A 21,956-nucleotide genomic window follows, 5' to 3' on the forward strand; every position below is an offset into this window, starting at 1 on the left:
CAAGGATCACGGCTCTGATCTGGTTACTTAGGTGTTTAGTAGTAGAGTATTTGAACAAATATGCTCTCCTGTTTAATACATTTTTCAAATCAGTGCATTCAACCACATTGTCATTTAGGCGGCTGGGAGAATCTATATGTGGGAATTATGCGACGTAAGCCGTGTGAGAATTAGATGTTGAAATGTGTCTGAAACAACCACAGTTTAGCAGGTTATGCAATAGAATGTATTATAGTAAATGATAAATTCCTGAACATTAGCAGCCATCCCTCTTTTTAGTTAGCGCAAGATAAGTAAAGGTAGAAACAATAAATGTAATTTTGATTTAAAGCTTTCGTGACTGCAGGGATTCATATTCTTGGTTCTTTCGGTAAAGTCACGTAGAAGGGAAACAATAAAATAATAAAGGAACCAAGAAACCAAGAAAAATAAATGTTATATTGGTAATATATTTGGATTTAAATCTTGTTTAGCCTTTTCTTGTTGCTACAAATGTGCCAATAATATAGGTGGTATAGTTTACTTTTCCTTCTGTTTGCTTCTAGTATTGCATAGTGATTCCTTTCCTGTGATCCGTGAAGGTGTTCAGACTTATATTTACACTGATTGGTGCCATTGTACTGTTTTTATCAACGAAAAAAACTCAACAACAAGGAACATGTAACATCCGCAAGGCAGGCTGCAGATGAAAGTTGGTGCTAGATTTATTGGCATTCGAGATGGAAATGCATTTTATGCACCCCCCCCCCCACCCGATATTTTCCACCTTTGCAACCACCTTAGTGACTCACACGATCAATGCTGCAAACTGTACAAGTTATATTGCCTCACCTTATATTTCAAATCTTTTGCTTGCACAGCAGGGGATACAGTGCATAGTCACATAGTATGAATGTGATTGTGCCGAAACAATCACACACAATCACCAATGATTATTTAGCACTTGCACTTGTTACAGGTATGCGAGGATGATATTTACGTGTTGGTATATTTGTTTTAAAGAGTTCCTCTTCTAGTGCAGATATGCATATTCTTTCGGTAAAGTCACGTAGATAGATAGGTTCCTATCTATCACGTAGATAGGTTCCTAACATGTGACTTTACCAAAAGACCCAAAGAATATGAATTCCTGCAGTCACGAAAGCTTTAAGTCAAGATGTAGATATGCACTCAGGCTGTTTATCTTAGATTTAGTCAGGTGCATCATTACGGCACTTTAGTGATGTCACATACGTTTTAATACAATGTCATTGCACTGATGCCACTAGAGAACTATAAAAGAGCAATTGACTGATCTCAACAGTTTTTCTCATAAATAACCTTTCGTAATTGTGTTGAACAACCTGCCACACACACACAGCCTGGGTACATGCTTACGGATGCTAGTGTGTTTGTGTTGCGTTTTCCTTTAAGGAACATTGCACTGTGGGCAGCCTAAAACTTGACACTGTCCTTCGTTGCCCCATGCTGTGTTGTGCTGCAGCTGTTCGAGACTGTGGGAGTGTCGACCGTGCGGTTGGCAGAGATGTTCACTCGGCTCCCCGACTTGAACGTGGTGGCTGGGAACTGCCCCCTGCAGGAGCTGGAGTTTAGCAGCGAGCATCATGTTTCTTTCCCGCATGAGGGCATCGGCAGCAGTACGTCTCCTCACACAGCGGCCAAGGACTTAGCTCTCTCCACCTCTTAGCATGGTTAGGGTTGAGAGGCAAGCGTGCTAGCGACTAGATATGGCTGACATAGCACACGAAGGGGTGGTGGGACCAGCACCACACCCATCCAGTTTATTCTGTCTTATCAGCACCATAGTTGACACACAGACAAATTCCAGCTGCTCATGTTGTGCAGGGTTCACCTGGTGATGTCCATGTCAGACAAAATGATTGATTGTAACTGATTTCCATGGGCAGATCAACGGGACAGTTTGGCAGTGACTGCCAATGTTTATATGAACATAGAAACAGACATACATGTATTGAGGTCACCCACTGTTATAAATGATCATTGCTTAATGTTTAAAGCATACAAATGTATAATTACATTCATACCCAGTGTGATAGCCATGTGTCGCTATTATTATCAAGAGGGTGGTCTCACAAAGATAATTGACAGTAGCTGAATCATAATTTAGAAGTTACACTAGCACAAAAAGAGTAGTCAGTGGCAAGCTAACTTATTATTGACTCATCTTGAATATTTTCAATAGTTGGATGTGTTGTGCACTAAATTCTGGAGCAAATGAAGGTCACATGCCATCATGTGAAAGTCATTAAATGTTCACAATATGGAAGTCACAGTTTTCACTGATCATGCAACGGTTTGTTCATTGACCTAGTAAAATCAATCCATACACTGATGATACATGCAGAAAATTTCACGTGTGAAATAGATTACTGCATTTCTAATTTAAGTTAATTTGAAAATTATACGCTCATGGGGTGAATGAGACAACACAAAAAAATAGCGTCTGCGAGACCGAACACAGGCACGACCCACACAAAAAATGCAGTCTTGAATTCCCATTGTGATCTTGAATCCTGACACTTGGTCAAATCCAATGGGAGACGGTGAATCTTGACGTGCCTATTTGTTGCAACATCTTACAGACGTTCCGGTCACCCTGGGGGTGGACAAGGAGAGCACGGTGACGCTGCTCACGTCCGGAAAGTTGGCTTGCAGCGTGGCCTGGGGCGTAGGGAGCGACGGGATTCCACTGGCACCGGCACTCGCATCGCAGCATGGAGACGGCCTACACAGGTGAGCATGGTAGGCAATTGGCTAAAGGCAGCCTGGTGATTCTGGGACAAATTAGAGCCCTTGGTTGACAGCTGAGTAGAATTTTAGATTGGGAACCTTATAACCTTTAATAATAAAATAATAAAATATATATAAAATAATAAAATTCTCACGACGTTTCGACTGTAACACAAACAGTCATCATCAGGTGTGAAAACCAACGGCAAGAAACATTTGAAATAAGTGGCGGTTTGTATTTATTTATTTTTAAACGGTGTTTGCATTTTGATTTAAAGCTTTCGTGACTGCAGTAATGGTCGAAACGTCGTGAGAATTTTTATTGCTTTATATATATTTTATTATTTTATTGTTTCCCTTCAACGTGACTTTACCGAAAGAGCTAAGAATAGGTGTTTGCATTTATTTATTTTTAAGCGTTGGCACCATGGATAGCGATTTAACAATTTGTTTAGAAGGACGAGTCCATCTATGTTTGGAAAAGAGGAGGGGGGAGACGAAAATTTAATGTATGCTGTCTGAAAGCCACCGTAAGCGTGAAGAATCAATTAAGACCCGATATGGTTTATCAAATCCTTCCAATAATTGCTAAGCCAGAATCCATCTTCTCGGTTGAAATTGTCTCTGTGTTTGTATATGTGGATATCCTCATGAACTAATCTCTCATGGTAGCCCGATGGCTTGCAAAGAACCTCTGTTCTTTTATTGTTTTATATATTTTTTATTATTTTATTGTTTCCCTTCAACGTGACTTTACCGAAAGAACCAAGAATATGATATTTTCATTTTGTAAGATAGTTCAATGTAGATGGTAGTGAAGTTTTCGACTGCCTGTCAGCACCATTATCTGTGCCGGTAATTGAGATCAACATGCTCAACTCTGTTAGAAGGCTTCCCTGGCGTGCTTACCAGTGCAGTCATTATACAGTACTTTGTGTGATTTGCTCTGCAGCTGGTTTACCTGCCTAGTATGCTTATCTGTGCAGCTAGATTATTAGAATCCGTAATACTACTTTTGAAAAATTTGAAAAGTTACACAATATTTGAATGTAGCTCAGGAATTGAATAAAAATAAAAAATAAAAATATTTAACCCCGACTCCGCCACCACACGGCGAGCTGTCCAATAGCGTTGTCTTGTCGTCACTCTGCGTGATGTGCAAGTGCGGCGAATCAGGTGGATGCCATCGCGTCCATCGGGGCGTCCGCACTAACGGACGTCAACAAGCTGGCCGCGTGGGCCAAGGAGTCGCGGCTCGACCCCAACGACCCCAGCAATGCCGCCCTCATGCAGCTCATCACTGTGAGGGCAACGCCCGACAATCGCACTACCGCCATGGGTTTGTTGTTGCTCGTGATAACGCTGCCGCTTCGTGGGTAGAGGCAGCGTCTCACTGTTGGCCCCCACCGCAGGTTGTGACGAGCGGCGAAGTTGAGGTCACCGACTACTTCAGGTTGGAACAGCTGCAGGAGGAGTTCAACTTCGCAACGGAGGAGGAGATGTCAATGTCGCGCCGCCTGCACCTCCTTCAGATGCGTAGTCGCGAGGTTCCCGAGTTCCGGAACTATCGGCTGGTCCCACCACTGGACCGTGAGATCCCAGAGAAGGTGTTCCAGGTCGGCATGTGACAACTAATAAATACAAATGACCTTTGTTTATAAAGCGGCAACAACGAACTGAGAGCATAAGTCATATTTCAAAGGAGACCTGTATTTAAATAAATAATGAATCGCGCAAACGTATACGGGTATAAGGAATAAAAGGTGAATTAAATATAATAAAATATATTTCAATGTTCTGATGGAGTAGAAACATGTCAATGTTTTTGCCCAATGGGCTTTTTTTATGAACCATTGAAATATTAAATGTATTCAGAAGGATTGGCAGGGTTGGGGTTCATGCTGTTTGATAGTGCCAATTAAGACGGTGATGGGTGTTAAATTTATTGGAGATAATATGATCACACACATGAAATTACACCTTGAGATTTGAAAAATTTCCAAGCCATTCCAAAAAGAAATTGATTTATTGACATTGCCTCAATGAAGTGTAATGAGTCTTCAGGGCAGGAGGAATTCTCAAGGCATTCAAGAGGTTAACAATTGGGTTAATGCAGTGGCATCATTACTCTGGGTATGACTGACTTGCCATGAGACAAATTAATGCATATACAGATGCATTACACAACATTTGTATGCATATAGTACATACAACAATTTCACTGTTATCTTAAGGGACCATGTCACTTCTCATTATGCTTTTGAATAACAACAGGACATCATTGTGGTATTTGAAAACTGCTTTGCGAAGGTAGAGCCGATGATACAAACGTTATATATGTGTGGTCTCTCTTGCAGGAATATGAGAAGAAACAAAGGGAGAAGGATATCGTTGACACGACAGAGCAGTTGATCCGCTACAGGGCCATTGCTGCCATCTACATGAAAAAGGTACCATTTGTCACCTCGCTGTCTGTGCAGCAGAAGCAGCACTGTCCACTCATTAAAAATGGGGCAATATAGACCAGTGTATAAATGGTCCATATAGTGCAGTGCTATGTTTGTCTTTGCCTGGTGCCATTGGCTGGCTGCTGGATCATCAGCAGCACTCCAGACGAAATAAACAAAGTATTCTCAGCTCCCCCTGGCACATTTCCTGCACATATGCTGAATGGGCTTGCCAGCAAGCGTGAGTTCTTAATATCTGGGTGGGCTGTGTCTGCAGTAGGAAGGATGTAAATGTGAATTTGATTACTTTGTTTCTCTCACTTAATGCTGACTAATACATTACGTTGTCATAAACATTGCTGGTATATGTCACAATTATGTTAATTCTGTGCATTGTAGGATCTTGTATATAAAAAAAGATAACCGATCAATCTGGCCTTAAATTTCATTGCTAGGTCACGATCAGTTCTGGAAGGCTCACGATAAGTTGTATCAATCAGCACTGCCAAGGTCCAAATTAAAATTATTCTCTGTTTTGATTACTAATAATGCAGCTGTTCCTCTGAATAATACCAAATAACCCTATTACTCATATCCCTCTACTGGCTCTGCTGGCGGCTCAAAATCTAGCAATGGTTAGACAAACGCAGTCAGACAGGGTGCTAGCCCCACCTTTCTCGTGTACACTGCTGGTCTTAATGGGTCCTCACGATCATCTCAACAGAATATGAGGCTGACCCTTGCTTTTTGTGTCTGTGTGTATAGATTCGAGAGTCTGTGATGAGCCGTTTTGTGCTGGCGAGGCATCACTACGTGCTCTCCGACCTCGTCCTAGAAGAAGAGATGCCAAACATCGGGTAACCGCCTGTCCATCCTGTACCACTGTCCCTCCCTCACATCTGTCCTCGTCGTAGATAGTATGGAAAGATTGCTACTTTACAGCTAGGCCTGTCTCTGCCCCTAAACCCCCTCCTATGGTTTCTTTTGACCCTTGCCTGATCTAAAAATGTATTGTCTTAGCGCCAGAGTTGAGTGAGACCCACAATGCTCAGTTGATGATAGGTACTTGCTGACTTTTTGTTTTGTTGTCGTCACGGGAGCAGCACGCTGGGCCTGGGCCTCTTCAAGCTCACGGAGGCACGCCGCCCCCTCAAACCACAGCGCAAGGAGCGCAAGCGGGTGACCGCGCAGAACCTGACGGACGGGGACATTACGCTGCTCGTCAACATCGTGCGGGCCTACGACATCCCCATGCGCACGATGGCCACCAAGTAAGGTCCTCTTCAGGCGAGCCTCGCTTCCATATAATTGACTCACTGCCACCAGTTGCATTTGGAAGTAACTGTTTTTTGCGGTACGTGAGTCACAAGTGATGTAGAAGGTAGTGGCATGCAGTGACACTGGCAATTAATTAAAAATGCAAAACTAAAAATAATTATTTCTACATTATTGCATCGTCGAAACAACATCGATACAATGCAATTTGGCAGATGATATATCCTAAAAAAATATTCTGAATCGCATCTGAAATTGCAGTTCCCAGATCGGCTCCGAGATGACAGGAGTATGCCAGCCTATATTCGGTTAATATGCCCAGCTCTGACTACGGCCCATGCAGATCAGTGTTCTTCATTGCAAGGCCCGTGGGCCACTGACGGACCCTGATGGCCTTTAGTGCGGCCCCTGACAATACTCAAATGTGAAAACACCCCAACATGCTATTAAAACTAATGGTTTCCAATGTGTGGCGGTCCTCATACTGATATCTTATTGGCAAAAGTGGCCCCCCTCTGAAAATTAGTGAATAACACTGATGTAGATGGTGCGCTGGCTCCTTGTGCACCATGAGTGATGAGACCAGAGCAATGCTGCTCGATCGCACCATAGCAGCACTCCTGAAATTTACTTACATTTTCTTCTTATTAATGAATATTCAGACTCATTGTGGACAGCCCAAGAAATGTAAACTAAATATTTTGGCTGAAAATGCAAAGTAAAATGTGTTTTTTGAGGTGTCTGCCCTGGGCCCTCTTTGCTCATCCCCATGCTGTGTGTCTGCTCAGGCAAGCCGGCACCAGCAGGGCGAGAGCAGGCCGTGGAGCCCAGGACACGTTCAGCGCTGGGCAGGCCCACCACGACAACGAGGCCTTTTATAGCCAGGCAGGTCATGCGCCGCCCTGCTTGGGTAGTGGAAGCAACGTGTCAAGATGAACGGACTGTCAGATCCTCAAAGCGAAGTCGGATTGGACCAGGGCAATACCTGGATGGGCAACATGCTAGAAATATCTGTCAATCATACAACATCCCGCATAATTTCACTTATAGTTCAGGAATGTGAAGCTGTGTTGGATTCTACAAAATGTATGTTGTGTTGCCCTTCATAACATAATTATTCCAGCAACACCTATGCTGTGTTTGGCATGTGTGTGCCCTTTGAAATGATGTGTGAGCTCTATATGTTGTGTGCTGCGTATTGTGAGTAATATAACATTGATGTGCTTTGTATAGTGTATATATGGTGTGTACATGGTGTACCTCTCCTGTACACCGTGCATGGAATGCTCGAGCACCGGCATTTCGATTATTAGTATTGTACGTGCAATTTAAGCAGAAATTTTCTTGCAGTACTCCACTACCTCTTTAAGCCAAACCATATAAGTTATTATACCTTCGTGCATATATGTGTTTGTGTACACAAGTGTGGGCGTGGGGCTGGCAACCGACCTCTTCGTGTACCGTGCCGGCCTTCTTAGGTGCTCGCGAACAGCACTTGCCCCAACAGTCTATTAAGGCTACAGGGGGGGACCTTTGTCTTTGTATGTGTATGTATCTTAGGTGCTGGTGCGTCCATTCGTGGAGGTGTCCTTCCAGCGGGAGGTGCGCCGCACCACGACCGCCGACGGACCCAACCCCAACTGGAATGAAGAGCTGGTGTTGCCCTTCAAGTGGGCAGCAGAGAGCGTTGTCACAATATAACCCTTACACACATACGAGAAAATGCCATTGGTAGCCTGGCTAAACGGTTGGGACCAGTATTACCTGCTGTTCCATATTTATTCGGGTAGAGTTCTTTCATTGTTGTAGTAATAATACCACCTTTGTGTTACAATGCCTCTACCGGAAACCTGCTTAGGCTGAGTTGAACTAGAGGAGGTTTAGTCCATATATATTACAAGTTAGCATTGATGCATTGAAATGAATCAAAATACCACTCGGAAATGGACAGAAAATTTGCACTGCATGATAATCCAGTGAACTTTGAGAGAAAACAAGGAATTCATTAACATTGTCCCACGATCTTCTACATTCCTCAGAGCTTGCAATGGAGACTACAGCGCAGCTGGGCTGAATTCCACAAGAGATGACATTTTCATCAACATGTTTGACGAAATTGTGTATGACATCCAGGAGGTAAGTACCTTACTTGGAGTCAATTACCCCCATTGCACCTTCATAACTGCCCCCTATGGTCTAGATATTACACTCACCATTTATTTGCCAGTGTAGTGAATGTGGTGCTGCAGGCTCTATGTGTACCATTTACAAGAAATGGCAATATCTCCGTATATATAAAAGGCAAAGTTGTGATTATGTGTGTCTGTTCAAAATGTTTAGCGTACTTCCCGACATGCAACAAATTTGAAATTTGCCATGTGGGTACTTTCCAGACTGTACACCATGCAAAAATTATATAAATATACTTTTTTTATGGGGGGGGGGAGCTCAATAATGCATCTATTTTTGGCATGGCAAGTGAGCTGTGACGTCAAATCTGTCACATGACCAGCGCATGTGGAAACGTAACGCATTGTAGTGTAGCGGTAAGCGCAACCCGAGTTCGATTCCCGCTCACGGCCACCACCGGTGACGATTATTTTAACCGGTCCTGGGCCTCCGCTAGGTCGACTCAGCCTCAAACGAGTAACTGCTGTGGTGTGTGAACATCGCCACTGGGGAGCCAAAGGCGGCCGGGCGTGGTGGATCCAAGTCCCGGGGGAAGCCGGGTAGTACAGCTAGTATGAAATAAAAGGGAAATTATTCTTACACAGACAATTAGATGCCTTAATTGTGAGCTAAAGTGTGAATGCACCCGGAGCGTTTTCCCAATCGTGTGACTAACCCAGTGCGATGTGTGCATGCCATACGTGTCCAGAACGACCGGGAGGCCGGAAATGTGATCCACACACGCGTGGAGAGGAACTGGCTGGGCTCCATACGCATCCCCTTCACCACCATCTACTTCCAGTCCAGGGTCCGCTCACAACTCCCACTCTGAGTCCACATGCTCGACTGCTACTTCAGTATTTCACAATGACAAAAGAAGTTTGACTTTAACTGGATTTATTTGGATGAGACTAAAACATTGGCTGAATGTCTCTTCCGGCTCACTGATTTGCACTGAAGCACCCCTGCATGCGTTTTCTGCTTGCAGTGATGCATTCATAGTTCTTTTGCTGACAGAATCAGAGAGATTGGAGTTAATTTCCTGTTTATAATGACCTTTTACTCACTGCTTGTATTTGTGTCACAAAGCAAGCAGAAGTAATGTCACTCTCAAGGTTTATCTATACAAGCAGTGTCTCTCAACTACTTATTCTTTCTCACCTGCCATGTTCTCATATTTTTTACATTTTCCTGAACATGCTTCACATGTGTGGGGTAGGATTATATCTGTTTAAAAGTTGGAACTGAGCAAAAGTGAAATTTTAATTTGTTGACAGCGGGGGAATGGATGTTAGTCTGTAATGTTTGTAGATTTTGACTGCGAGCTTTGATTTGGCATGGTGGATCGGTGGTGTTTGAGAAGAGGTTTGAGATTTAAATTTTCTTGTTTTTGATAGAGAGAGAGGGTTGTTATGATTAGTTTGAGTCTACATAACTTTTGGTTTTAATGTAGGCATGTTTATTTTATTTTAGACATGATGGAAGAATTTGCTTGTTTTTTTTTTTATAAGCAGTGTGCTACATGTGGTGGTTTGGCGTGCCGCCGTTTGCCTGTCAGATTGATGGCACGTTCATGCTGGACTCGCCACCGGTGCTGCTGGGGTACAGCCACGAGAACGAGGGACGCTGGGACTCGATGGCTCCTCCCCTCGCCGCTGGAGATGCCACCTATCTCACCCTGTTCATCACTACTGAGCCTCAGCTTATCCCTGCAGAGCCTGTCAGAGAAAAGGTACCGCACGCGCCAATACTTGTTTTACAATTCCAGCAAAGTAACAAATTATCTCCCAGCTCAAACAAGCAATTTAGCAGCTCTCATTTCTACTCGCAATCCTGACTTGTGGACATCTCAGGGTGATGGCCATTCTCTCTGTAGGACAGCCACTGTGTATTCATATTTTCCTTGAATTACAAATCTACAATCATATTATTACAGGTCTCCATATGACCAAATCACCCAGGAAGCACCCAGCATCATAAAATATTGGAAGCTAAGCAAAATTGTGCCTAGTCAGTGCTTGAATGGGTTATGCAATGCACAAACAGGATGTTCTAGAGCTGCTTGGGATATGTGGTCGGCAGAAGAGCCCATTGTAGCAAAATCAATTGTTGTACCATCCTTCTATGCTTCTTCTAATCCCAACTCCAACGCACACTGACCATCATGGTGAAGTATGGTCAAATAACCCCCGCGATCTGCACAAGTGTGGGGAGGCCCTAATCCAGCAGTAGATTGACATCCACTGCTGGATTTGCTAATACACTTGACTTGCAATCATAATGATGGGAGTTCATACCCAGGTCGGGAGTCAGTTCGGTTTAGCATGTCTCCAAGGTTGATACAATGAGCGATTTTTATTAGAAAGTCAATGATGGTTGTCCTATGGAATGCATTAACCAAGGGCATGTAAAATGTCCACTTGGTTCAGGACCATCAGTAGAATGGAGTGCCATATCATTGATCATTCGAGCAAGGAGACAGTTTGACAGTTGTAAAATATTGCATTAATGTTGGTAATACGAATGTCGTGTATTATGCCTTTTAAAGTTTTGATTTACATATCGACATAGTATGTCAATTTTCCCTGATGTAAGAAAATTACATTTGTTTTTGTCAGTTACATAAGGGCTTATCACACAACTCGAGTTCATTAGTGTGTCCATCATAATGTCCGTAAAATGCAGTATTCATCAATTGTGGCAGTTTTACAACTTTATAACCACAGCTTTTACTGACAGTGAAGTTGATTAAATCTTCATTTGTCACAGACTTTTGAAGCCTTTCCTTTAAAATTAAAACAAAGTCAAAATGTCTCTATGCTCAAACCCGTGTGGACCAGTGCTCTCAACTCCATTGAATACCATGAGCGAATGATGGTAATTCCACATTCCTATGTTGGGGACCAGCCTCACTGTAGGAGAACCAATTGTCGAGTATTTACAAAGTGGTACTCCAGACGTATAAATAGCTGTGTGGACACCTGGCTGAGACCCATTGTGCATGCATATAATATCTGTCATATATGTGGCGTACTTCATACTTGATGCTTTCAATATGCTATTTGCAGTTTCAGTTACATTATTGTGCTGTTTGTGTTTTGTGTTTTCTTTGATCTTCTTTCGGCACCTCTGACCAGCTAACCAAGGTATTGAAGGTAACGGGGCATTCCCTCTAGTGTGAGTGGAATGTGCAGTGCAGCACTCTTCCAATTACTCCATGACCAGTAGTTGTTCGGTTGATTGAAATATATGTGAATAGGCACACAAGCTCTCATTATACATTACCATTAGGGATGTAGTGATGCATTTATTCATGTGTGAAATGGCTTTTTTATCCTCACGATAAATACATGAAATCATGTTTGTAAGGATCGATTACTTTCGTGTTGTATATTTCTTCATGTAGTTTGTTCATGTGATCTTTCACTACATTGTAAAAACAAAAAATATCCCAACAAATCATGACCTCGAATTGCGACAATTCATTGAATTGTAGAGCCTGCCCCTAATTGAATGTCAGGCAGGGAGCGGGGGTGAATCATGACATGCCTATTGACCACTCTAAGGCTGTGAGTAGTGGTTACAGAACTCTCAGGCTATCTCACATACTCCTCCTCTTCAGGTCCTCACTTTAGATTTTCCTCATCTCCTCTTTCCTCATTTCACTTTTTTTGCTGGATTTTACCGTATTGTTCTGTTCTACCCCCTAAATTATAACATCGGTGTAGAAATGTTCCCGCTCCTCTATTACTCTCCTTACCCGTTATTTAATTTCTTACCCCTATTATTAATGTAATTATATTTAGATGCTATATATATCCACATTGCGTTGAAATTAGTCGGTACATTTCTGCTGCTGTGTGCTTACTTGACTGTCTACCGTAGAGCTGCTCTTTCCTTGTAACATGGCACTCGTGTGGATGAGAGTGGAGTGGTAATGTGATCATGTACAACCTGCAAAGTTGTCTTCACAACACCTGGCATAGCAACCTATGGACACATCAGAATGTCCCCTGAAGCATACGGAGGTGTGCTTGCAATTGATGTGCGCGCAGAGCTGTATAGTCTACAAGGGAGTCCGAGTCATTGACTCTCAGGTCTCTTCGTCATCAAGTGCTGCCCTATAACCTCAACACTTTTGGGGTTCTCGAGCGGTTTTGTTGTTTTTAATTTGTTTAAATTTCATCAGATATTAACTTGTGAAGAAAGTGTTAAATCCCGTCAGAGAATCACGTTTCTGTTTGTGGTACTGTTCTAAAAATGTGTTTCAACATTATTCATTCTTATTTTGAGTGCCAATTTTATTTTCTTGTATATTCTTCATTAATATGATGTGAAATGCCTAACATATTGCAAACTAAAATTTTTTATACATTTTTTTTAAACGAGCAATTTCACCCTCTGTAAAATCGTGTCAGCCTATGCCAGGGTTATTTCCACTGTGTGGGTGGGCGTAGATTAGTCCCTTTTCATTTTGCACTCATTCTGGGTCATGTTTGTGCATGTGCCTTCCTGCAGTGATGGTCCACTAACCCTGCTGTGAAGCTGTGTTAAAAAAAAGTATTCCTGCGAGTGAGATTGTAAAAGCAGCCATGCTGGTGGGGATTAGTTAATATCTGTCCATCAACACAATGTGGATTTATACATAGCATCCATCTGGAGATGGACAGATATTTTTTTACGAGTGCGTACATTGGCTTTGTGCCGTTGCATGGCGACATCTCGCATGCAAACATCGCGTTCCCGTGAGAGTGGAGTGTGCACGTTTGCGTGGGTGCGGGTATACACGTGCTTTGTGTGCTGTGCATATCTCCCATGTGCTGTAGATAAGAAATATATGTATTCAGTTACTGTTCATTTCCGATTACTGACAATTATTGCAAAATTGCTCAAATTTCCCGTCTTGATTGTGCACCACGGCTAGGTGCACCAGTACTGAGCTGTGATGCAAGTCGAAACTTGACATGTTCAGATGATGATTATAATGATAGGCAATAGTCTCTAGTTCAGAGCCTCAACTTGTAGCATATACAGTGTGTTTTTAATTAAAAACAGAAAATTGTGGAGATTTTTTTGGAGTAATTTGAGCTATCCAGAGGTCAGCAAATGTTACACATGATCTCTTTGCCTTTTTTATTTGCTGCTCAGTAAGCCTGCATCATTAAGTATCACACTTGTTGGCGCAAATAGCCATCCAATTGCAAATATTTTAAAGATGCAGTCAGCTGTTAATTATCCAGGGTAATCAATACAGTTTGGATGGCCTGAATACAGCAAAAATACGGATAATGGAAAACATAAATGAAGCTTTAAAAACATGTGTTGTTGACTACATAGCATGGGGTGAAGGTGTTGAATATATCATCTGTTTTTTTGTTTTATAAAGTATGTGGGCACGGAGTTACTGTCCAGCATGAATTTAAAAGGTGGATATGAGCAAGGTTAAACCGCAACCCAGATAATCTGCCCACGGATAATGTACATGTCTTCCGTGTGCTGTAGATAAGAAATATATGTATACTTATGAGAGACTTTCCACCAGTGAAAAATTATATTATCAATATGAATCTGTTACACATAATTTGAAGGTAAAACCCTTGGTGTAGAGCAAAGAAATGCTTGTCATATATCGTATAGGCCCGTTGATCATCGACCATCATGTACAATCGCAGATATAGTACGTAAATGTCACAGAAACTAAAAAAAAACAACTTTAACACTTAATCGATCACTAATATTTCGAGTTCAGAATGCGAATAGGTTCTTGGAGCAGCATGTGGGCCCATTTGCAGACACGTGCGCCCGCAGTGGCTCGTGCGTGTTCGTGCACGTCGCATCTGTGCACACACCCAGCAGACAATCGCTTGTTGTTTGACACCTCTGCACTCGCTTCCCTATCCTGGTCACAGTTCGACTCGCAGGAGGATGAAAAGCTGCTCCGGATGGCTGACGCATTCGGTGCCCAGTGCCAGGCGGTATTCCCCACACGTCGGCTCGCCACGACTGTGGCCGACCTCAACGGCCAGGCCGTCTTCGTGTGCCGATTCATTCGTCCGATACAGCCGCCGGCCGAGCTCCTGCAGGCCAACCCTGGCAACCTGCAGCTCACGGCCGTAAGTCCACAGTCTTCCCTGGGGCCCAAAGTCGAAGTGGCACCCGTGAGCAGTGTTGATGGTGCTCGTCTCCATTAGGAACCCAAGGCAGTGGTGGAAGCTTCCATTGAACGACCTCTGCTGGGCCATATTATGCCCTCCTGTGCAGTAATAATTTTGTAGCGTGAGCATCATTGCCGCTGATGTGCAGACTAATGTAACTTAACCAGCTGCACATTCTAATCACACCAACCGCCAATGGATAGTATCACATGTAATTGGCATGTAATGCTGCTAGCCCTTAGGCAATCCAATTTCTTACGTCAAAGTTGGCACTGCTTGATTTGGGGCATTGGTTCAATGGCAGTGGTTGTTATTTGTGTGTAAGTACTGGGAGAATGTTGGTATAGTTATTAGCACATTTCCCTGTTAAAATGTATTTCTTGGCCATAATATACAACACCAGTGGCAAAGCTGTATCATCATGGCATGGGCCACATTAGCACAAATCAGCTTGAAATGAGTACACTGTGCGATGTGGTCTTCATTAGCCCTGGAGATAAGGCCATGTGGCATCCTTTTGTATTTCATGGGACCTCCTTTGCCAGTACCAAAATATGAGAAGAAGTTTTCCCCTTTTTTTCTGGCAATAAAGCAGGTGTCAAGATGTTAAAACACCAAACTGAACAGCTTTCTTTTGAGACTAGGCTCAAAATAAAGCTGTCTCTGGTGTGGACCAATCAGTTTCAAAGACAATGCATATATTATCACAGTACGTTCTTTGTTTGCATTCTGACCACAAGTATTGTGGTTTACACCATTGGAACCTCCTTTGCCAATAGCAAAATATGTGAATTGTTTTTTTACCCTTTTATCTGGCAACAGAACTGACATGATTCCTTGTAAAAGGTTTCAGTTTGGTGTTTTAACATCTTCACACAGCTGTTTTGTTGCCAGAAAAATAGGGAAAACCTCTTCTCATCGTTTTGTAATATGCCAGCTTTTATTATTGTTTTACTAACAGCACTTTTCCCTGTCATTTTATTTGGCTGAATGGGGGCACATTGATAGCTTTGTGCCAAGATACTTGTGTGGGTGTATGTGTGGGAAGCGGTAGTGTAGCAGTTAGCACGCTGCGCTACGAACCCGGCGACCCGAGTTCAATTCCCACTCACTGCCAACACCAGTGACGATTTTCTGAACTGGTCGTGGTCCTCCCCTGGTCGACTCAGCCTCAAATGAGTACTTGGTGTGGTGTGTAAACATCACCACTGGGAGGACAAAGGCGGCCGGGCGTGGTGCTGGCCACCCACCCCCTCGTGTGCTCTGTCGGCCTTCATAGGTGCTCGCTAACAGCACTTGCCCCAACAGTTTGTTATGGCTATACGGAGGATCTTTGTCTTGTGGTCTTTGTGCGTGCACAGGAGCTGCTGGCTCGCTACGTGTCCCTTATCCCCTTCATTCCGGACAGCGTGAGCTTCAGCGGCGTCTGTGACCTGTGGAGCACAAGTGATGTATGTCGGTCGCGTTGTCCCATTCTACTCTCGCACTCCGTCGAGTACACGTCACCTCAGGGATGATGGTCTTACAGGCGCACACACCCAAGCCACTTCTTGTTCTTTGGGAACAACTATGCTCCACATCCCATTGCAATGGTGACATTAACAAAGGCATTCTTTAAAAACAATCTGTTTTTACTGTGTTGATATATTGCGAAAGAGAAACAATGGACAGCCCAAGCTTTATTCTTTGTAGACTTAGGAATTTAAATACGGTCTTTTACCATTGAAGATATATAACCCACTCGAGGTTGTATTTTCTTATTTTTGGAAGGGGTGAAGAGAGTGAATTGCTCCACTGACTTGAGCCCCCATTATAATCAGGACGTTTTTTCTCTATTTTCATGGCTCGTGTTATTTAACTTTACTTGAGAAAGTGATATATGACAATACTTGTCAGAATTTAAATCAATATAATATAGTGGAGTTAAACTAAAGGTTTCAGGTTTGCATTAATTAATGTTTTCGATCATCATCATGATCGCCATCCTTTATAAGACATACCACATAATTAATCCCACGTCATGTCTGTGCATGGATTATGTCGACTTTCTCAATGTTATTCTTTGTTTTGGTCACTTTTTTTGTTTGTGCTTTTTGTTTTGGTGCCATTCCTTAATTTGTTTATTCATTTTATCTTGGCAGTAGGGTTGTCATTCGTGCCATGCAAAGCCAACTGCGTATATGGGATTTGGTCCTTATATATAATTAATGTACAGAGTTGTGGGATGTTGTTGGTATGAATTGTACTATATAAATGAAAGGATTATTGTTATTCTGGTGCAAGTTGCTATCCTGCAGCTGTATACATGTTCTGTGCGTGTCATTGTCCTTGCTGCATCAGCAATTCCTGGAGCTGCAGTGTGGGGACGAAGAGGAGCACGCTGTGCTACTGTGCAACTTCTTCTTGGCGCAGGGAATCAAGGCCTGGCTGCTGCTGGGCACTGCGGTGCCAGAGGTGAGCTCCCACCAACCGCTTCACTCTCTGCCACTCCCTGTCACAGCCCCTCACTGCGTGTACATTATTTTGTATTTTACCAGGTATGGCCCACTGAGCTATATAGCTCCTTTTTGAGAAGCGACCTGGCCATCATAAATAATAGCTCAACGAAGAGGCTTATCGCGTGGAAATTTATAGCGGCCAAATACTCTAAACGCATGTTGATTCTAAATTTGAAGGGAAAAACCGGAAGACCTGGGGAAAAAATCCACGCGACCACGGCGAGAACATGCAAACTTCAAGTGTACAGGCGTCAGGGTCGGGTCCAAACCCACGACCTCCTGTATACCAGGCGAGGTAGTTAACATCTCGCCACCATGCGCTGCTTCTATGTGTTCACTAACACCTCCTGATCATACACTTAATAAGGCTAAATGTTCGTGCTGCAAAACCTATCAATTTCAGTTTTTATTTCTGGCAATGGCTTACATCAATGGTGAGTGATATATGAACTTGTCCTGGACAAACCCCCGAGGTTGACTCAGCCATAATTGAGTATCTGGTGCAATGTGTACACATTAGAATTAGCGAGACAAAGGTTATTGGGTGTTGTACTGGTCACACCACTCACTCGCTGTGCCGGCCTCAATAGACGTTCGTTGAAAGCGCTTGCCATAACAATTTTGTTGTGGGGAGTAATGGTGTAGTTTTCACTCTAAGTTATAATTCTGGTGACCTGGATTTAATATCAGGTCATGAATAACATTAATGGAAAGTGGTATCTGAACCTAGATTGTCTCCTCTGAGTCACCTCAGCCTTAAAAATAATATATGGTGTCATCTGCAACTTAATACTTGGGGAGACAAAGGCATCTGGGTATAGCGTTGCTGATGCTGGTGTACTCACTAACGGCACTTGCGGTGTGTTTGTGTCAAGTATGTATGCTCAATATGTGTGTTGCCATGTAACCTGCAGGGTTCCACAGCCTATGTCCTGACCCAGGAGGAGGGCAGCTACAACCAGTTTGTGATCTGGAACCCAAGCACGGGGCGCAGCTACAATCAGCACGACCACTTCTGCCCTCTGCAAAGTGTGGGCTGCCTCATCAGTGCTGACAATGTGTGTGGTGACAGACTCCGCACCTCGTCCTGTGTAGCACGGAGCCAGTAGTGCAGCGGCTGCCCAGATATAAAAATAAAAAAAAAAGTTTTTTACTAGGTTAGGGCCACTGAGCTATATAGCTATTTTCCAGAAACAATCTGGCCACAAATGATAGGTCATCATGTGGAAATTTATAGTAGCCAAATCCTCTAAACGCATGTTTCTAAATGTGGAGGGAAAAACCGGAAGACCCGGACAAAAATCCACGCAACCACCGGGAGAACATGCAAACTCCAAATATATAGGTGTCAGGGTTGGGATCAAACCCACGACCTCCTGCATGCCAGGCAAGGGAGTTTACATCTCGCTAACAGATATGGCATGGATCAGGGTGCCATTAAATTTCAGCAATGGGAATCTTACGAATATGCAGGTAACAGTAAGATATTTACTCTTTAGGGTATTTGAAGTGTATTGTCAATGTTTGTAGAGCCATGTGTTTTCCCACTTTATTATTGATTGGATTATTTATGAAATTGCATTGCAATACTCCCCAGGAACAAGTGTCAATGACATGTATTCACGTGGGCTGGACTCACAAGAGGCTGAGAAGCCACCCATGAACATGACTACATACGGGCACAGCATCAGAATGAACCTTACAGAATTTGGTGTGACACTTTTTATACTTCAAGCAGTGGAAGTATAAAAATGGGAACAATGAAGGAGAATCATGATCTGTAGTTGAAATGGATCAAATACTGGTGGGCCCTCATCAGGTGCTAAATAAAGAATGCATGATTGTTTGGACTTTTGCTTTGTCAGAGAATAAAGTTATTATGGGATTTGTTTAAGAACGGGACTTACTGCATTCACAATGTGGACTGGCTGAGCCACTGGAGTAGAAATGGCACTATGTTTAGCATGGTCCTTCTTTCCCATAACTCCTGGCCAATTAACACTTGGATATGTCTCTTGAACACCACGTGTTGAGCACGTGAACCTGCTGGCGCACACCGAAACCTCCTCGCCTCTCGTCACCGCTTGCAGATCTGGTTCAACATCCAGCTGTACGACTTGCCCGCGCGCATGAACTTCGCCGTGAGCAACGCCAGCTTGTGGAAGCCCTTCTTCACGCGCAGCTTTCCGATCCCAAACCTGCCCAGTGTACAGGTGAGGCACAGTTACCAAATAACCATGAAAGGGGGCATAGGGACTGATGTACGTTGAACTTCTTTCGCACCGTGCATAGCAAACCGTGCTAATCCGAGGTGCGGGGGAAGGAATGGTACCTTCAAGCTTATGCAACCACTCAGCTTGAATGCCTCACCTCACATTACAGGCAGATGATCAGACAGCTGTGGGCAAAGGACACTTGCGTGTTTGTGTTCTTTGAATATATAGTTTCCATTCCAACTCTAATTACAAATTTGAAATGAATACTAGGGATGGGCCCTATGTTGTTTTATTGAAACATTTTTTCATATTTACCTTCATGTATTCAGTACAAACAATAGAGAAAACCATTTTGATAACTTATACAGTAAAAGGTTTCAGTTCATGATTGTTTTTATTACTGCTCAAACAACTGCAGAGCAGCAGTCATCTTCATTGGTGGCTCGGTGCTTGTGGTGGTAATTCCACTTTCTTGTGGATGCGGTCAGTCTCTCTATAGGTTGATCACTATTGTTAACCTCCCACAAAGTCGTACTTATTTCCTCAACCTTTACGTGGGTCAAACTCCAACCAGGATTTGAACAAACACCCTTCTGATTGCACTAAGCACAACACCACCTGCCCAGAAATTATCACTAATACTGCCGTGTTTTTGTTGCATGTTACATTTTAGCCAGCAGAGCTGAATCATGTGCCTCCAGACAAGACATCTGCGATGGAGCTGCAGGCTCGGTAAGACACATGCGGAATCAGCATCCCCGTGTATCCTCAATTCACTCCACACTTGTGGCCAGTGTGCGAAACCCACAAAGGCACGCCATTGTAGGCCACCTGAACAGCTGCGCTTTCTGCTGTATCCGCGCCACTTGCACCTATCATGAACGGCTGCCCCAGCTGTGAGAAAAGAGGCAGGTAGACGCACGCCTGCTCTGGGGGTTGAAGCTACAGCGGGAGTTGTGTGTGTGTGTGTGCGTGCGCAGCATTGAGAAGATCCTGAAGGAACGAATGATGGAGTGGCGGCCGCGGCAGCCGACGCGCTGGAACCGGCATGTGACGGCCGCGCTGCGCGATCTTTTGCCGGCACTCGAGCGCGGTATGGGCCGCGCCGTTGAGGAGCAGCACCGTGCCGAGCTCGCGCACACGCTCGCCGACTATCGGGTACACCATCTAATTGTGCTGCCTCAACACAAATGCTGCAGCATCATCATCGTCATCGCAATACCCCGCACTACCATTCGATATTGTGTAGGTTTCCAGCCAGTCACTTGTTCGCATGAATTCTATGAATTTGTGGGGAGCAGTGTTTAGAGCACTGTGTTATAACCTTTGAAGTGTCAGGTAGCTAATTATGTGTTATATTATGTAATATGTGTTTCTGTTAACTATTAATATATATCTTAATTGACAATTTGAAGAGAATGCATGATTATGTGATTTTGCTGGGCTACCACCAGACCCTTTTTTATGAGAAGCTACATGTGCCCATCTGGTGTGGAGGTTTCTGATGAATTGACTGCAATTGCATTCATTTTACTCAATTACTCCATCTGCGTGTTAGCTGAGATTTGAAAACGCGGAGTGGATATTGTTGCCTTCTAAAACAAATCCTGGGCCACATACATACAGTGAGGGGAAAAAAGTATTTGATCCCCTGCTGATTTTTTACCACTGACAAAGAAATGATCAGTCTATAATTTTAATGGTATATTTATTTGAACAGTGAGAGACATAATAACAACAAAAAAATCCAGAAGAACGCATGTCAAAAATGTTATAAATTGATTTGCATTTTAATGAGGGAAATAAGTATTTGACCCCTCTGCAAAACATGACTTCGTACTTGGTGGCAAAACCCTTGTTGGCAATCAAAGAGGTCAGACGTTTCTTGTAGTTGGCCACCAGGTTTGCACACATCTCAGGAGGGATTTTGTCCCACTCCTCTTTGCAGATCTTCTCCAAGTCATTAAGGTTTCGGGGCTGACGTTTGGCAACTCGAACCTTCAGCTCCCTCCACAGATTTTCTATGGGATTAAGGTCTGGAGACTGGCTAGGCCACTCCAGGACCTTAATGTGCTTCTTCTTGAGCCACTCCTTTGTTGCCTTGGCCGTGTGTTTTGAGTCATTGTCATGCTGGAATACCCATCCACGACCCATTTTCAATGCCCTGGCTGAGGGAAGGAGGTTCTCACCCAAGATTTGACGGTACATGGCCCCGTCCATCGTCCCTTTGATGCGGTGAAGTTGTCCTGTCCCCTTAGCAGAAAAACACCCCCAAGCATAATGTTTCCACCTCCATGTTTGATGGTGGGGATGGTGTTCTTGGGGTCATAGGCAGCATTCCTCCTCCTCCAAACACAGCGAGTTGAGTTGATGCCAAAGAGCTCCATTTTGGTATCATCTGACCACAACACTTTCACCCAGTTGTCCTCTGAATCATTCAGATGT

The 21,956-nt window shown here is 43.5% G+C and overlaps 1 protein-coding gene across 3 annotated transcripts in view; it reads left to right on the plus strand.

The window, feature by feature from the left end:
* The window catches only part of CC2D2A (coiled-coil and C2 domain containing 2A), a 48,332-nt gene that overhangs the window by 23,664 nt on the left and 2,712 nt on the right, over positions 1-21,956 (plus strand). For all 3 annotated transcript variants that reach the window (XM_076065938.1, XM_032950311.2, XM_076065939.1), the window contains exons 18-36: positions 1,484-1,637; positions 2,604-2,754; positions 3,915-4,053; positions 4,164-4,367; positions 5,109-5,201; positions 5,964-6,055; positions 6,302-6,469; positions 7,262-7,358; positions 8,034-8,143; positions 8,513-8,609; positions 9,352-9,450; positions 10,201-10,374; positions 14,552-14,755; positions 16,159-16,248; positions 17,138-17,251; positions 18,210-18,353; positions 19,386-19,508; positions 20,185-20,243; positions 20,492-20,669. In XM_076065938.1, the coding sequence (XP_075922053.1) occupies positions 1,484-1,637; positions 2,604-2,754; positions 3,915-4,053; positions 4,164-4,367; positions 5,109-5,201; positions 5,964-6,055; positions 6,302-6,469; positions 7,262-7,358; positions 8,034-8,143; positions 8,513-8,609; positions 9,352-9,450; positions 10,201-10,374; positions 14,552-14,755; positions 16,159-16,248; positions 17,138-17,251; positions 18,210-18,353; positions 19,386-19,508; positions 20,185-20,243; positions 20,492-20,669 (2,490 nt within the window). The remainder of the gene's footprint in view (positions 1-1,483; positions 1,638-2,603; positions 2,755-3,914; positions 4,054-4,163; positions 4,368-5,108; positions 5,202-5,963; positions 6,056-6,301; positions 6,470-7,261; positions 7,359-8,033; positions 8,144-8,512; positions 8,610-9,351; positions 9,451-10,200; positions 10,375-14,551; positions 14,756-16,158; positions 16,249-17,137; positions 17,252-18,209; positions 18,354-19,385; positions 19,509-20,184; positions 20,244-20,491; positions 20,670-21,956) is intronic.

This window comes from Petromyzon marinus, chromosome 9 (genome assembly GCF_048934315.1).
Source record: "Petromyzon marinus isolate PM22_M1 ecotype Great Lakes invasive population chromosome 9, UKy_Petmar_22M1.pri1.0, whole genome shotgun sequence".
Lineage (NCBI taxonomy): Eukaryota > Metazoa > Chordata > Hyperoartia > Petromyzontiformes > Petromyzontidae > Petromyzon > Petromyzon marinus.